Source organism: Drosophila elegans, unplaced genomic scaffold, assembly GCF_018152505.1.
Source record: "Drosophila elegans isolate 14027-0461.03 unplaced genomic scaffold, ASM1815250v1 contig_814, whole genome shotgun sequence".
NCBI classification, from domain to species: domain Eukaryota; kingdom Metazoa; phylum Arthropoda; class Insecta; order Diptera; family Drosophilidae; genus Drosophila; species Drosophila elegans.
In genome coordinates this window covers 1,655,709-1,668,759 of record NW_024546167.1, presented here as the reverse complement: position 1 = coordinate 1,668,759, position 13,051 = coordinate 1,655,709, and the positions used below count along the sequence as shown (strand labels likewise).

The window sequence follows — 13,051 nt, the reverse complement described above, 5'->3', positions numbered from 1 at the left end:
TTTTAAAATTTGGCATTCGATATGCTTTTCTAAATCAATTGCTCGCAAGTTTGGAACTTAAATGGCAGCGTATTTTAAAATTGTTTAGCTTTTTTTGATTCTGTGCAGTATAATAGTGTTTTCATTCGAAACCCAAAAATAACTTGAAATAAAATTGAAACGTCATTCTAAATAAGCAAAACTTTAAAGTTGAAACTAACTTATTGAAATTTGTACTGCGTTGAGAGGAAACTGTCAATTAATATTTATAATTTTAAGCGGGGTGAAGTTGTAATAATCAATTTTAAAATCGTTTGAATATGAATATCTTTTGTTTTAAAATAACCAGTGCTTAAAATATTTATTTTTTAAAGTCTGCACTGATTTTTATTTTCAAACCTTATGTGAATAAATATCAGTCGAATTGCAAAACAATAAAACTTTATGCTTTTTTGCCCACACAAAGTATAAAACTCAGAAAAATTGAAAAGAAAATATACAAATCACGGAGTTTGGTTAAAATTAAAAGTTTCGAATAATCCAATAATCCAATCCAATAGAATCCAACTTGGTTATATCTGGAACCTAGTTACCTAGATTTTCTCCACGTTGCTTACCTTCAAAGTCTGATCAGCGTTGCGGGTCATTTCGCTGAGGATCTGGGCGTCCCTCTGCAGGTCGCTTTTCCGCTCGTAACTGCCCGGCGATCGGGATCTGTCCGGGGAGTGGACCGGCGACTTGACCCGGAAGGTGGTGGTCAGCTCGGTGGCAATGTTCTCGTAACAGTGCTCCTCGTCCAGATCCTCCCCATCCAGACCATCGTCCTGGAACGTGGCGTTCTTCTTCTCCTGAGGACTGCTGTGCCTCAGCAGGTCGGGTCGATCGTTGAGCAGTTGCCACTTGGTGGTGGTCGTGGTGTTGCTGGCCCTGGTGACCTCGTCACCTGGTTGGGTCACCTTGCTGCGGCTGGGCAGTGTCCTTCGGGGATTCGAGCTGATTGTGGAGAGTTTCGTCTGCTGTTGCTGCTGCTGCTCCTTCTGCTGCACTCCAAAGTAGGAGAGCTCATGCTCACGCAGCTTGCGAGCTCCACGTGCCTCCTTGACAATCTTCAAGGACTCGCTGCCGGATTCATCGGCATTGTCTGAAGTGACCTGCGCCTGGACCTGCGGCTGAATGAATAGTGTCCTCGGCTTGGCCACCGGTATGAGTTGGCCAATTCGCAGGGTGGGAGGCGTGGCCTTGGGCTTCTCGATTCGGGGAGCGTGCAGAGCTATATTCATCACATTCGATTTTGGAAGATCTGCAAAGGAGATTTTGTAATTATAACTAAGTAAAAGCTAAACAAGTATTTCCGGCAAATAAATTTTAAAATCTTACTTAAAAACAAAACTTACATTTTGCTAAGTATAAAAATATGATTTCTATCTACAAATAAAATATTTAACTGGAATAAATCTTTAACAATATATAAGATTTGTGATCATAAAATATAATTTTGTTCTTTAAAGTAAGACTTATTTTCCTAAAATCTAAAAAAGCTTTAAAAATATTTGTATTTCGCTAAAATTACTACATATAGTTTTTGTAGCTATAATAAAAATAGTTAGGTACCTAAAAATAAAACAAAGTAATAGCAATTTATCTTTTTGATTTAAATTTTTAAGGGTAGTTGTTAGAAAGCATTTTCTTTGTATAGTATATGGATTTGCAATCAATAAATTTGTGATTTAAATAAAGTCTGTTAAATCTAAGGGTTTGCAATCACTAAATATTTGTTTGTTCTTTAAAAAATTGTCAACTTATCGTTAAATCCGATTAATATTTCATTTGTGTTTCATGTAAAAAAGATTTGTCACTTATAATTAAAATGAAATTATAGCAGTTAAAATTAAAATTGTATTTTTTTCAGCTAGTGTCCTCTAAACACCCTAAAAAAGAGTATTTTTTGCTAGCCACCAGATCTGATCCCTTAAATGGAACTCCTCTAACTCAACCCCTCAGTTCTCTGTGATGAAACAAGCGTTACCTGCGCGCTGCAGGATCTGGTCTTGTGCCTCGATTTTCCAGATGGTTCGCTTGGCCTTCATCCGACTCCAGCTGCTGGAGTACTCGCTGCCCTTGAACAACTCCGCCGGCGTCTGTTGGTCCGGCGAGGAGCTGCCCTGTGTGCCGCCGCCACTGTCGCTGTTGCTGTCCCGGAAGTAGCGCTTCACCTCCTCGTCGGCACTGTCCTCCTGGTCCTGCTCGGCGGCGTCGTAGAGCCGTCTCAACTGGGTCAGCTGCTGGCTCACCGGGATTTGTGTGTTTCCCAGCAATTTGAGACGTGGCGGAGCCAAAGGAGTGCGAGGCAGGGAGTCGTAGAGGGCACTCCCGAAGAGATCACTGCTCGTAATGGAGGTGGTGGACACGGTGGAAGGACGGCGCGATGAGGAGTAGGATCCCTCTTCCTGGTAACTGTGCGATCGCAGCATGGGCGTGGGCACCACAATCGTCGGCTGGACCAGAGCGGACTCAATCGAAGCTATGCTCAGGCGTCGCATGGCCTCATCGAATTCACTGGCCGACCGCATGGTCCTCATGATCAGCGAGGTGGACTTCAAGCCCTCGTCCAGGATGCGCTGATGCTGGCGCAGATCCTCCAGCAACAGCTCCTGGGCACTGGGACGCCGGAACTGGCAGAACTGTTTCGAGCTGACCTGATGAAGATCCAAGGCGGTGCCTGTGTGGGAATTGTGCGAAAGGTGTCGTTGGTTGGCAATTCATTCGTGGCATTTATGTTTGTTTATGTTTATGTATTTATTTTTTTTTTAGCGTGGTTATCGGAGCTGAGCTTAGCGAGTGGTGTTAGATGTAGCAGATTAGATGTGTGGTTTAGAGAAGCGGCTGTCAGAGTTCACAACATGCATTAAAAATACAATTCAGAGTACAGAGAGTTCGAGTCAAGTAGAGGAGTCCATGGCTAAAACCCAGATAGACTAGATCAAACAACGTATTTCGGTGGACAAGGTACTACAAACTACAGGCATACCAACTAGCTAATCGAATGTACAACTAAATATTTTCAAGGAAATACATATTTAAAATGCCCACCTGGTTCTGTCCACTCCTCTGAGCCCAGGCTCACATTGATCTTGGTCGAATATCCATTGCCAGCTGGCGAGGGCTGCTGATGCTGTTGCCGCTGCTCCACGATGCGAATCCTTTCGGCCACCGACTTGGGACTAATTGGTGAGTCACTCGTGATTCCTTTTGGTGAAAAATGACAAAGTGAGTAAGGTTTGTAAAAACAAAGTTCCTTAAAGAAACCAAATTATATCTCAAATACTTAAGTTAATATAAAAATCCTTAGTATACGCATAGGATGCTAATAGTATAGTATGTTAAATTTAGTTTTGTTTCTAACATTCTAACATCAAAATAATTAAGTTGATAAATAATAAAATTTTCAAAGTGTTTTACTGATAGTGATTTTTCTTGTTTCTTTTTTCTTATAATAAATAAGTTAAGCTTTTCCTTAATCTTTAAATAACTTACCACTATCTCTAGCTGAAGGACTCTCCCGATCCACTTTCATAGCGGGCACACTCCAGAGGACATCGGCACTCTCTATGTTCTCCCCCAAGTGATAGGGTTTCGGTTTGACGGGCTTGTTCTTCAGGATGCCCCGAATGTTGGACAACTCATCCGTCTCGTTGTCCGTGGTGTCCACTCCACTGGTTGAGGTGTAGCTGTTCCGTGAAGTGGACTCCATCAGGCTGTATCGTGGCTCATGCATCGGCTTGGCCACAGTGGTCACTGTCACCTGAGTGCTGCTGGAGGAGTTGTTGCTGCTGCTCGAAATCTGGAGAGAATAGAAAATATTTATGAGGTTATATTACTTTACAATTTTAAAGGAATTTATAAAATGTTTTTACATGTTATACCTCAACATATACGGAGCAGTATTTAAATGAGATAAAATGAGCTTTATAAGATCAATTCAATTTGAATTTCCTCTGGAAAAATACTCACTGGCTGAGTAACCACCTCCGGCGGATCCATGAGCGTGGCTCGGTAGGCCACCGTGCTGGTGGCTATCGTCTTGCGGCGCTGTGGATCGTCGCCAAAGCGGATCACCTCGCTGCTCTGCTGCTGAGTGGTGGTGCTGGTTGTGCTAGTGGTGCTGCTGCTACTGCCGGCGGCACTGGCCGACTTAACCAGACTCTGGAGCGGACCGCTGGCGGTGGTGCGGCGGCGTCGGCGAAAGTTTTGCGTGGGCGGCGGCTTGCCGTCGGTCTCCACGATATTGACGCGACCCGATTCGGCGGCAAAATGCACCTCCGTCTTGCAGAACTCGACTCGTTTCTGGGCGCTGCCCTTGCTGAGGATGTGGCTGGTGCTGTTCACGGAGCTGGATGCTCCACCACTGCCTCCATTTACATGCACCTGCGAGGTCTTGCGAACGTCACGCCACGTTTCCTCCACCGCAATCGAGTGTCGCTTGCTGAGCTCTCCTTCTGTGGGACTTGAAGATGGGATGGGTTTCAGGGATCGTCCGAAGTGTACAATGGTTCCTCCACCATTTTGATTTTGATTTGCAGCATTTCTTTCGTTCCTCTCCCTTTCCCTCTCCGTGGGTGACCAGTTGCCCAGCTGCTCGCCGGATCTGCCCAGTCCACTGTCCGTGGAGGCATCTACCCGGAAGATGCTCTTGTCCTCCGGCGGCGACATCTTCTCGAAGCCGTACGACTTGCGCCGCAAGTGCCACTCGCTGGAGTCCTTGGTGTCCTTTTGCCGCTGGCGGGACTGCGACTCCAGGCTGTGGGTATTGTGCACGGGTCGAAAGGCAGAAGCAGAAGTTGCTTCGGGGGCAACCGCCTGCTCCACACTGATCTCTCCCACCACCACTGGCTTCTTCGCCTGGTGGTAGGCCAGAAAGTCCTCCTTGTAGAGACTCTCGTCGGAGAGCTTCTTCAGCTTGCCGCGTATCTCCTGCAGGGATTCGGCGGTGAGGAAGGTGTTCCTCTTGGCCACCGTTGGCTTGGCTGTGGGGGGAGTGTTTAGTATGTTATCCAGAGCGGCCAGATCCACGTGATTGTTCCGCATGGCCGTGTGCAGGCGACGTCCGTTCTCCAGTTCCGCCCGCAAACGGGCCACGCTCACCGAATTTCCCGGCAAATCCAGGGGTCTAGTGGGTCGCGCCGCCAAGGAAGCCGGACTCTTGTAGTGATCTTGGGACTGGAAGGATCTGCGCAACTTGCTGACCCGACGCCACTCGCCCACCGGCTGCTCGGCGGGATCCTCACGCTCCCAGTCGTTGCTGAGATCATCCGTGGAAATGGAGCGGGAGCGCTGGAGCAAAGTGGATCCAATGGAGGGCACTGGAGGGGCGTAGACCGACTGGGACACCTGCTGACGACGCTGGTGGCGAGCCGTGAGCCTGGAGGAAAGAAATTCGTATGAGATGTGTATGTGTTTGTGTGTGTTGACTTAAGGCCAGCCAATCGGCAAATGGCCAGAAATTTCGTACCGCAGATCGTCGTCTCCGTCGTCATCGTTATAATGCCGGAAACTTTCCAAATCACGACGATGCGTTGGCGGGGCTACGTCAGCATCAGCAGAGGTACTGCCAGAACCACCCACGCCGCCTGGCAGTTGGCCATATAAGTCGGCCTGCTTGGCCCAAACCGCCGACGATGATGATGCTGACAATGGCGATGATGATGATGACGACGACGAATCTGGTCCCACAATTGCATGTAGGCTTATTTTGCCCGCACTTCTGTGGGTGTTGCTCGCTTGTTTCGCTTGACTCGCTTGTGCTGCAGTTGTTAAGTTCGAATTGTTGCTGCTCTGGCTGGAAATGCTCGAACTGCTTTTCTGTAAATGGCAGGCAAACAACAACAAAAAGGCGCAAAATTAAAAACAAAATTAAAATCAAAATTAAACAAAATCAACTAAAATCAGCCAAATCAGCGAGCACAAAGAAGAGCTCAGCACTCAGTCGAACTGAGCGCATTATATCGCTATGTATATCTCGAGTGCGGGTGTCTTTCGTATGGTTATTGTTATTGATGCCGTTGTTATTGTAATTGTTGTGCTATATAGGAGTGGGTGCACCTTTTGACAGGAACTGCTTTAGGAAGCTGGGCACTTAAGTCGCAGCTTGAATGGTAAGTAAGTCGTAGCTTATGAGTTTCCGCATTGGGATAAAAGAATTAAATCCTTGAATAAATTAAGAACTAACAGAGAAACTAAGTGGGCCAAAGGAGCTTAAGTGAACAAGGCTTTTTGCTATAAAGTGATTTAAATTACTGAATAAATTAATCGCTGATTGAGAAATTAAAAGCGGATTACAAGATTTGTCTTAAAAAACAAATAAAAAGCATTTGATTTATTGAAATAGTCTTATGGCATCACAGTATAAATTATTTTTTTTTAGTTTTTGTAATTATTTATACATTTAATATGGCTTATTATTATTACAAATAGTCTATTTATTTTACGAACTGGTTTAACCTTACCAAGACTTAATCGTTTTTGAATAAATTGGCAAGTCCATTTATGACAAAAGATATTCTTTCAATTATTATTGATGTTTTAAATATATTTTCACTATTTTTTCTCTACTTGCTATTTGCCTTGTTTAACCCCAGCGGTTTGAGAAACAAAACGAAATTCCCCTAACGAAATTTTCGTAGCAAGATTGATGGCCAGAACCCTAAGGTGATTGTGGGCGTTGATCTTGTCTCAAGACACTTTCGCAGTCACTTTTTTGGCTGCCCAATAATTAGACAGCTTTTACTGTTTTGCCTAATGAGCGCGTCGCGTTTCGAGAGAGTTGGCGTAGAAATTTCCTTTGTGGTCATGACCCAGATGTCCAGCTGAAGTGCTAAGCAACGCCTAAATGAGCCGCACTATTATTAAACATTTCCATTCGATTTCGATACGGTTGATGAGTCAAAGGTTCGTCAGAGCCAGACAGATTGTGGAAAGTCTAGTGAGATATAGTGTGATATATGACTTTTGACCAATTGCAGAATAATAAAAACATTTGTTGTATTTTTTTGGTAGCTGTCTGATGTTCTTAAATGACACTTCCATTAATTTATACCAGGTTTTTTTTGGCCAAAACAACATTGTCTAAGTAGGAAATCCCCTATATTTATGGATAAACATTTATCCATAAATTCACATTTTTTGTCAATAAAAAAAATATTTTTTTTCCTAGAAGTTCTATAAATATTTAGAGTTTTTATTTGTTACCTTAGGCACAGAGATAAGCTTTTAGAGCCTTTACTTAATGCTGTGAAGCTAACAACTATTTTGGGCTTTTCGTAAGTAATTTTTCGACCCCAGTTCATTACATGTTTTCCATGATTTTCCCAGCGGCTAAGAGCCAACGATTTTCCCCCAAACACGACAATCTGCGACCGTTAACAACTTGCCATTTTCGGTCATTGCCATGGCCATGGTCATGAGATTACTCCTCGGAAACAAGCGAATACAAATTCGAGATGGAAGAAAGCAAACATTGGCTCATGCTAATGAGCTAGCTAAACAAAGCGAACTACACTGAGTAAATAAGGGGCTTACCCTGCTATTGAGCCGATATTTTTCATTTTAAGTAGTAATATTTTCAGTAATGGCAATAATAATTAACTTTGTTTTAATCCTTTAAGTAAAAATTTAATTTGAAAATTATTCTAGATATATTTGAAAATTATTTTTGTTTTCTTACAGTTTTAGTACCTTTAAACCAATTTGGTTACAAATCTGATTAATAAATTTATTGAAATTATTTACTTTACAGATTTCATTCACACATTTGGATACAAAAAATGGTGTATTTAATTTTATTTTATTTTATTTATTTCATTATTAAAATATGAAATTTGTTTAATGAAAATATGTCAGAATTAAATATTTCTGGGAGCAATTTGACTAAGTGAGAATGATCATAAAAACGAATAAAACAAAAATTAAAAAAAAGATGACAACATTCAATACAAAAGTTCTTATTTATATAAGACAATATTTATCGAAAAGAAAAGATGAATTGCTAACAAAAAATACACCCCAGATTACTTTGATTGGCATGTAAATCCATTTTTTGCTGTGTTGCACAGTCAGTAGAAGCGAGACCCTGACTGTGGACTACCGCATTTGAGCCTGGCCCAGGCGACTTACCATTAGATTGCTCAATTTCAGACTCGGAGCCGTATCGGGTAACAAATTGTGGCCGCCTTTGTGCAAATGCTCGTCGGCAGCGTCGTCTTGATCGCTCGCCTCGCCATTAATCACAACAAAGTCAACATGATCGTCGATGAGCTCCTGGCTCAGTGCGGATGCGAATGCGGGGGCGGAGGCGGATGTGGATGCGGACGAGGTACGAATAATGCCAGCATCGCTGCCGCTGAGACTGCAATCGTCGCTCAGTTCGCAAATGTCAACACCACCCTGCTCGATTTGGGGAAGGATAGTGGACTTTGGAGGTGCATCATAGCCATTGCTATTGCGGGTGCGTTGGGTGGTGGATGTGGTGGTGGTGGATGTGGAGGAGGACCACGAGGACGAGCTCTTTTGTACTGTCTGGGTGCGGATCACCTGCATAGCGCCGTTGGCGGTGCGAGCCTTCAGCACCTCCAACTGTTTGCGCTGCGTGTGCTGTGTGCCATTCGGCTGTGAGATGTTTTGGGAGTCGGATATCTGGGAAAAGATCGGAGAGAGAGTGGGATTCAGTGGTGGCAGGATAATGAGTGGATGTCACAGGGGGATTTATCAAGGGTTCTATATTATAATGCAATGCCAGTTATTGAAAATTATTGGTATTTTAGTAAGACTTAAGGTTTAGTTGGACTTTGACTTAGTGGAAATCCCTATCTGTAGTCTTTGTTTGTTATATAAATGGTGTCCCACAAGCCCATGTTAAAATATCTGTATCATGGCTTTCATTTCGATTATTAGATCACAAAAATATATAAAAATAGAAATATTACAAAAATAGGAATATTAATTTTCAACCCAGAGTTATTCATTAAAATGTTTGTTTATATAATGGCTAGGTTTTATATATTTTTGTATCAATTTTTGTAAAAGCCATTTTAAGCCACATCTAATAAGACTTAAAAAGACTTTCTCACAAAACATATTAACAAATATATATAAAATCAGAGTTTATATATTTAGACACCTTAGCTCACTTGAAAGAGCTTAAGTCTGCCAGATCAATTAATGCATAAAGAAACTACCGATAATTGTCTTGCTTTATCGATTTTTTGCCTAAAATAACATTCAAATCTGTTAAAAATAAGATAAACAAAAAACTAAATAAGCGATCACAATGTGATTGTATGGATGTGGGTGTGGCGCATGCTGGGCGTTAATGTGCTTTGTCGCATGGCATTCGGCCGTTGGCAACGGGGCGTATGAAAGTTGCCAGACGAAGCACTTGACCGTCAAGCCTCCCCTTCCCCTTCCCCTTCAAATTCCCCCCTCCAGATTCCCCCTCCAAAATGGTTAGATGCCTCTTATCTCGACAGCTGGGCGTGCTTAGTTCGCCCGCTCGGCACACGTGACCAAACGCCAGCCACAAATCAAAAGACTCTCGAGAGCAACAGCAATTGCAACGGCAACTGAAACAGAAACTGCACCCTTTTGTGGCTATGCACTTGGAAAAAAATAGTGAAAATACCTTAAATATTTAAAAAGTTAAAGTATAGCAATATTTTATTGACTAATTTAGAATTTTAAATGAGAATATTAGTTAGTAGTTAATAACATTAAAATTAATGAATAATATGTTATTTCCTTGAGTTTTTTATTTTTATTTTATGATTTCTTTAGCAAAATAATATATGTTTATTTATTTTTTTTATTACGCGGCAGTAAACTCCTAATTGGTTTATTAGTGTTTAATTAGTGAATGAGCTAAGAAAAAAATTTATTTCTGATTATAAAGTAAGAAATTTGAAGTCCGGCTTAATGTAATAACCGTTTGGCTATAGAAAGTTATTCTCACTTTATTCACTTTAAAATAAGGTTAAATTAAACCACTTAAATGCTATGTTTGTTTTTTTTTTAATTACTTTTGGTTATATTTCTTTTGGTGCATAGATTTGAACAATTAGCAGATCCGTTCATTTGATCGTGCCATGACACACCATCGAAGGAAGAAAACTAAAAAAAAAATACAAAAAGCAACAAACACACTCGAACTGGCCCAAAAGATCGATTATGGCAATCGATTGCATTGATGATTTATAGAGCTAAAAATGCATAATATGCTCCAGATGAAAACTTTAACCCGCCGGTGTCCAGTTCGCGGCGTATTCGTGTCAATGACCAAAATGCAGCCGCACATTTGACTATGAGTCAAAGTGCAGCATTGTTTGTATAGAATATAAAAATTTGAATGTTCTCCGAGCTCGGCGAAACAAAGAAAAATGCATATTGTATGCAAGTTGTGGGTTGAGTCACTTCAATGGTTCTTGCTTCTCACTTGGGGTCTAGTCTTTTTTGTGCTGCAACTCGTAACTCGCCGAATGGCGCGAATAATACCTGTGGTTAAACCTCTGTAATTAGCTTCATTAGATGAGAATTTTTTCGGGTTGTTGAACAAAGAATAGTCTCATTTTAGGTTGTTAAAATACTTTTCAAAAGTCTTACCGAATAAATAACCCTATACAGGTAAAAGGCAAAGATGGCTAAAATGAAGAACTTCGTTTGGCATAAGTTTTTGTTCATATTAAATGCATTCTATACATATAAGTATTAATGAATAAAATTTAAATATTTTTAAAATATTCATAAAGTGTGGATTATTTTATTAGAGGAAATCAATTTCGAATCATTTCAATTTAGGTTTGATTCTTCGAACTGTATTATATACTCCCTACTAATAAGCGGATTTCTTTAGCGAAGATATTTAAAATGCCTTTGTAATAAAAAAGAGTATCGAGAGAATGAATTTTAAGATTTCCCTGGTCATAAATTTAAGCATTGTTTGAGTTCAGGGTTATCCCTTCCAAAGTTCTCAATCAGGCGGTTTCACTCATTCACTTTAGTTCGATTTGGGCTGAGTCTGGTTTGGTCGGCTTGTGATTTTAAGCTTCCCATTGACCCGAGGGCAAGCGGACAATGCACAATAATTTCAGCGGCTCCCTAAAGTCACACTCATCCTTGGGTGACTGTGACTCTGGGAAGGAGTGCAGAATAGCGTGGCAGACATAAATTACCAGCCGAGTTTGGCACCCGCGGCCATGCACGTTCTGCCACAGTTTCTCACGATGGTCAAAAAAGGAGGCTCTTGGGGATCTATAGTAGAGCCCACTTTTCGAAGTGCCTGGCAATTTACAGAGCCCGCTGCAATATGTGTCTATGCCTGTCTATCGATGACCTCTTTTCGCCGTTCGCCGTTCGTCGTTCGCCGTTCGCTGATTTTCCATTTTAGTTCGGCTTAGCATGTGTAGGCTGCTGGCTGGTCTTGATCTTGGCCAGAGTCGCGATGACTGCTCGTGCTAATTAAGCTGTGCTCAAACGACCAACATGGCCCAGGGGGTGGCTCAATCATGGCAACTCACAAGCGCGACAACACAGCTGGCGAAAGAAAGCCAAACTGTAAATGAATAATTTCGACCTAGCCAAAATCAGCCAGCGATCAGTGTCATGATCTTGTACAGCCTCCGCCGGCCAGCTGATGCCGATAAAAACATACCATGCACCCGGCAAAAAAAAGGAAAAAAAAAATAGAAAATGAAACCACAAAATTGAAAACGCTGTATCCGAAACCGAACCGAAGCGCAAAGTCAAGTTGAAGGTTCAATGAAATGCAGAGACTTGCCACGACTTCCACAGAGCCCAGCACTCGCATATATTATATGCCAGCCAAAGTCGTGATGATGTAGAGGAAGACTTTGCTTTTGGCTCTACACTGGGAGAAATTCGGATACTCTTTCAATTGAGCTGTTATTAATGTGATGTGTAAATACAGTACAAGATATTCAAATAAGAATAGGATCACCTTTAACCTATACAAATTTATTACACGAACTAAAATACTTTTCATAAAAACTTTTGAACTGTCTAAATTTTGCATGTTTTAAAAAACATTTTGATACCTTAAACACTAAGCTTAAGGCATAAGTAATTTATTTTATGTTGTCAATGAAGACTAAAACCTTCTTAAAACAAAACACAGAAAATAGACAAGGAATTCTAAAAATACATATATAAGTTGTGTGGTATAAAAAGCGTCACACATTTATTCTATATGGTAAAATATATTACATTTGCTAGTTAAGTAAAAGGTGAGTAGTTTGAAAAATCTTTGAATTTGTTGCTTAAATTTATTGTGGAAAACAATAAAACCCTACAAATAATTTGTTTAATTTTGTATAAAACTCTTACATTTTATTTAAGGAAAAATATACATTTTGGTAGATTGTTCATTTAAGTAGTAATCTAAGTCTGATTTTCATAAGTAATTAGTTTTTGTTAATTCAATAAAATATAAACAATTGTTAGTTCTTTTGGTTAAAGGACAGTTCTGTGAATATTCACAGAATTTTTTCCCAGTACACGTATATGCCAAAATATTTGGTTGCCTGCGATTGGCCGAGCTTGAAACGAATTTAATGATGCAGCACCATCATCATCACGGTCTTCGCAGTCGGAGTCTCAGTCGCAATCGCAGTCGCAGTCGTCTGCCCGGTCGTGTAAGTCTGTCTGTGGCCACAAGATTGACTGTCTATCTCCCGACTCCGACTTCTGCCACACTGTGTGACTCTGCTCTTCTATATGCCCCATGTCGGTGCATGTCTATCCATATCCACCATCCAGTCATACAGTCATCCAGTCCGACCCTCGGTCCATCTGTCCCTCTGTTCGTGGCATGCATGTCGCCTTTTCTGCCTTTTCTTTGCCTTTTCTGGCTCTTCGGGCTGCCAGCTCGCACAGATCGCCTGCATAGACATGCCAAAGCGTTGACTCTTTTTATTTTTAGCTGGCACTGACTTTGGTGCTCTGCAGCCAAAACACTGCACCGTGGGATGCGTTTTCTTGGCACTTAATAATTCTAGATGAATTAACGATC

The 13,051-nt window shown here is 41.4% G+C and overlaps 1 protein-coding gene across 7 annotated transcripts in view; it reads right to left on the bottom strand.

The window, feature by feature from the left end:
• Nucleotides 1-13,051, bottom strand: part of LOC108141809 (probable GPI-anchored adhesin-like protein PGA55) — a 42,573-nt gene that overhangs the window by 4,375 nt on the left and 25,147 nt on the right. For 4 of the 7 annotated variants that reach the window (XM_017265376.2, XM_041710385.1, XM_041710382.1 and 1 more), the window contains exons 3-9: nt 8,149-8,667; nt 5,489-5,838; nt 3,991-5,398; nt 3,514-3,820; nt 3,070-3,225; nt 2,006-2,698; nt 597-1,279 (exon numbers count right to left, since the gene is read on the bottom strand). In XM_017265376.2, the coding sequence (XP_017120865.1) occupies nt 597-1,279; nt 2,006-2,698; nt 3,070-3,225; nt 3,514-3,820; nt 3,991-5,398; nt 5,489-5,838; nt 8,149-8,667 (4,116 nt within the window). The remainder of the gene's footprint in view (nt 1-596; nt 1,280-2,005; nt 2,699-3,069; nt 3,226-3,513; nt 3,821-3,990; nt 5,399-5,488; nt 5,839-8,148; nt 8,668-13,051) is intronic. The other 3 variants (XM_041710383.1, XM_041710386.1, XM_041710384.1) reach the window with 2 other exon arrangements.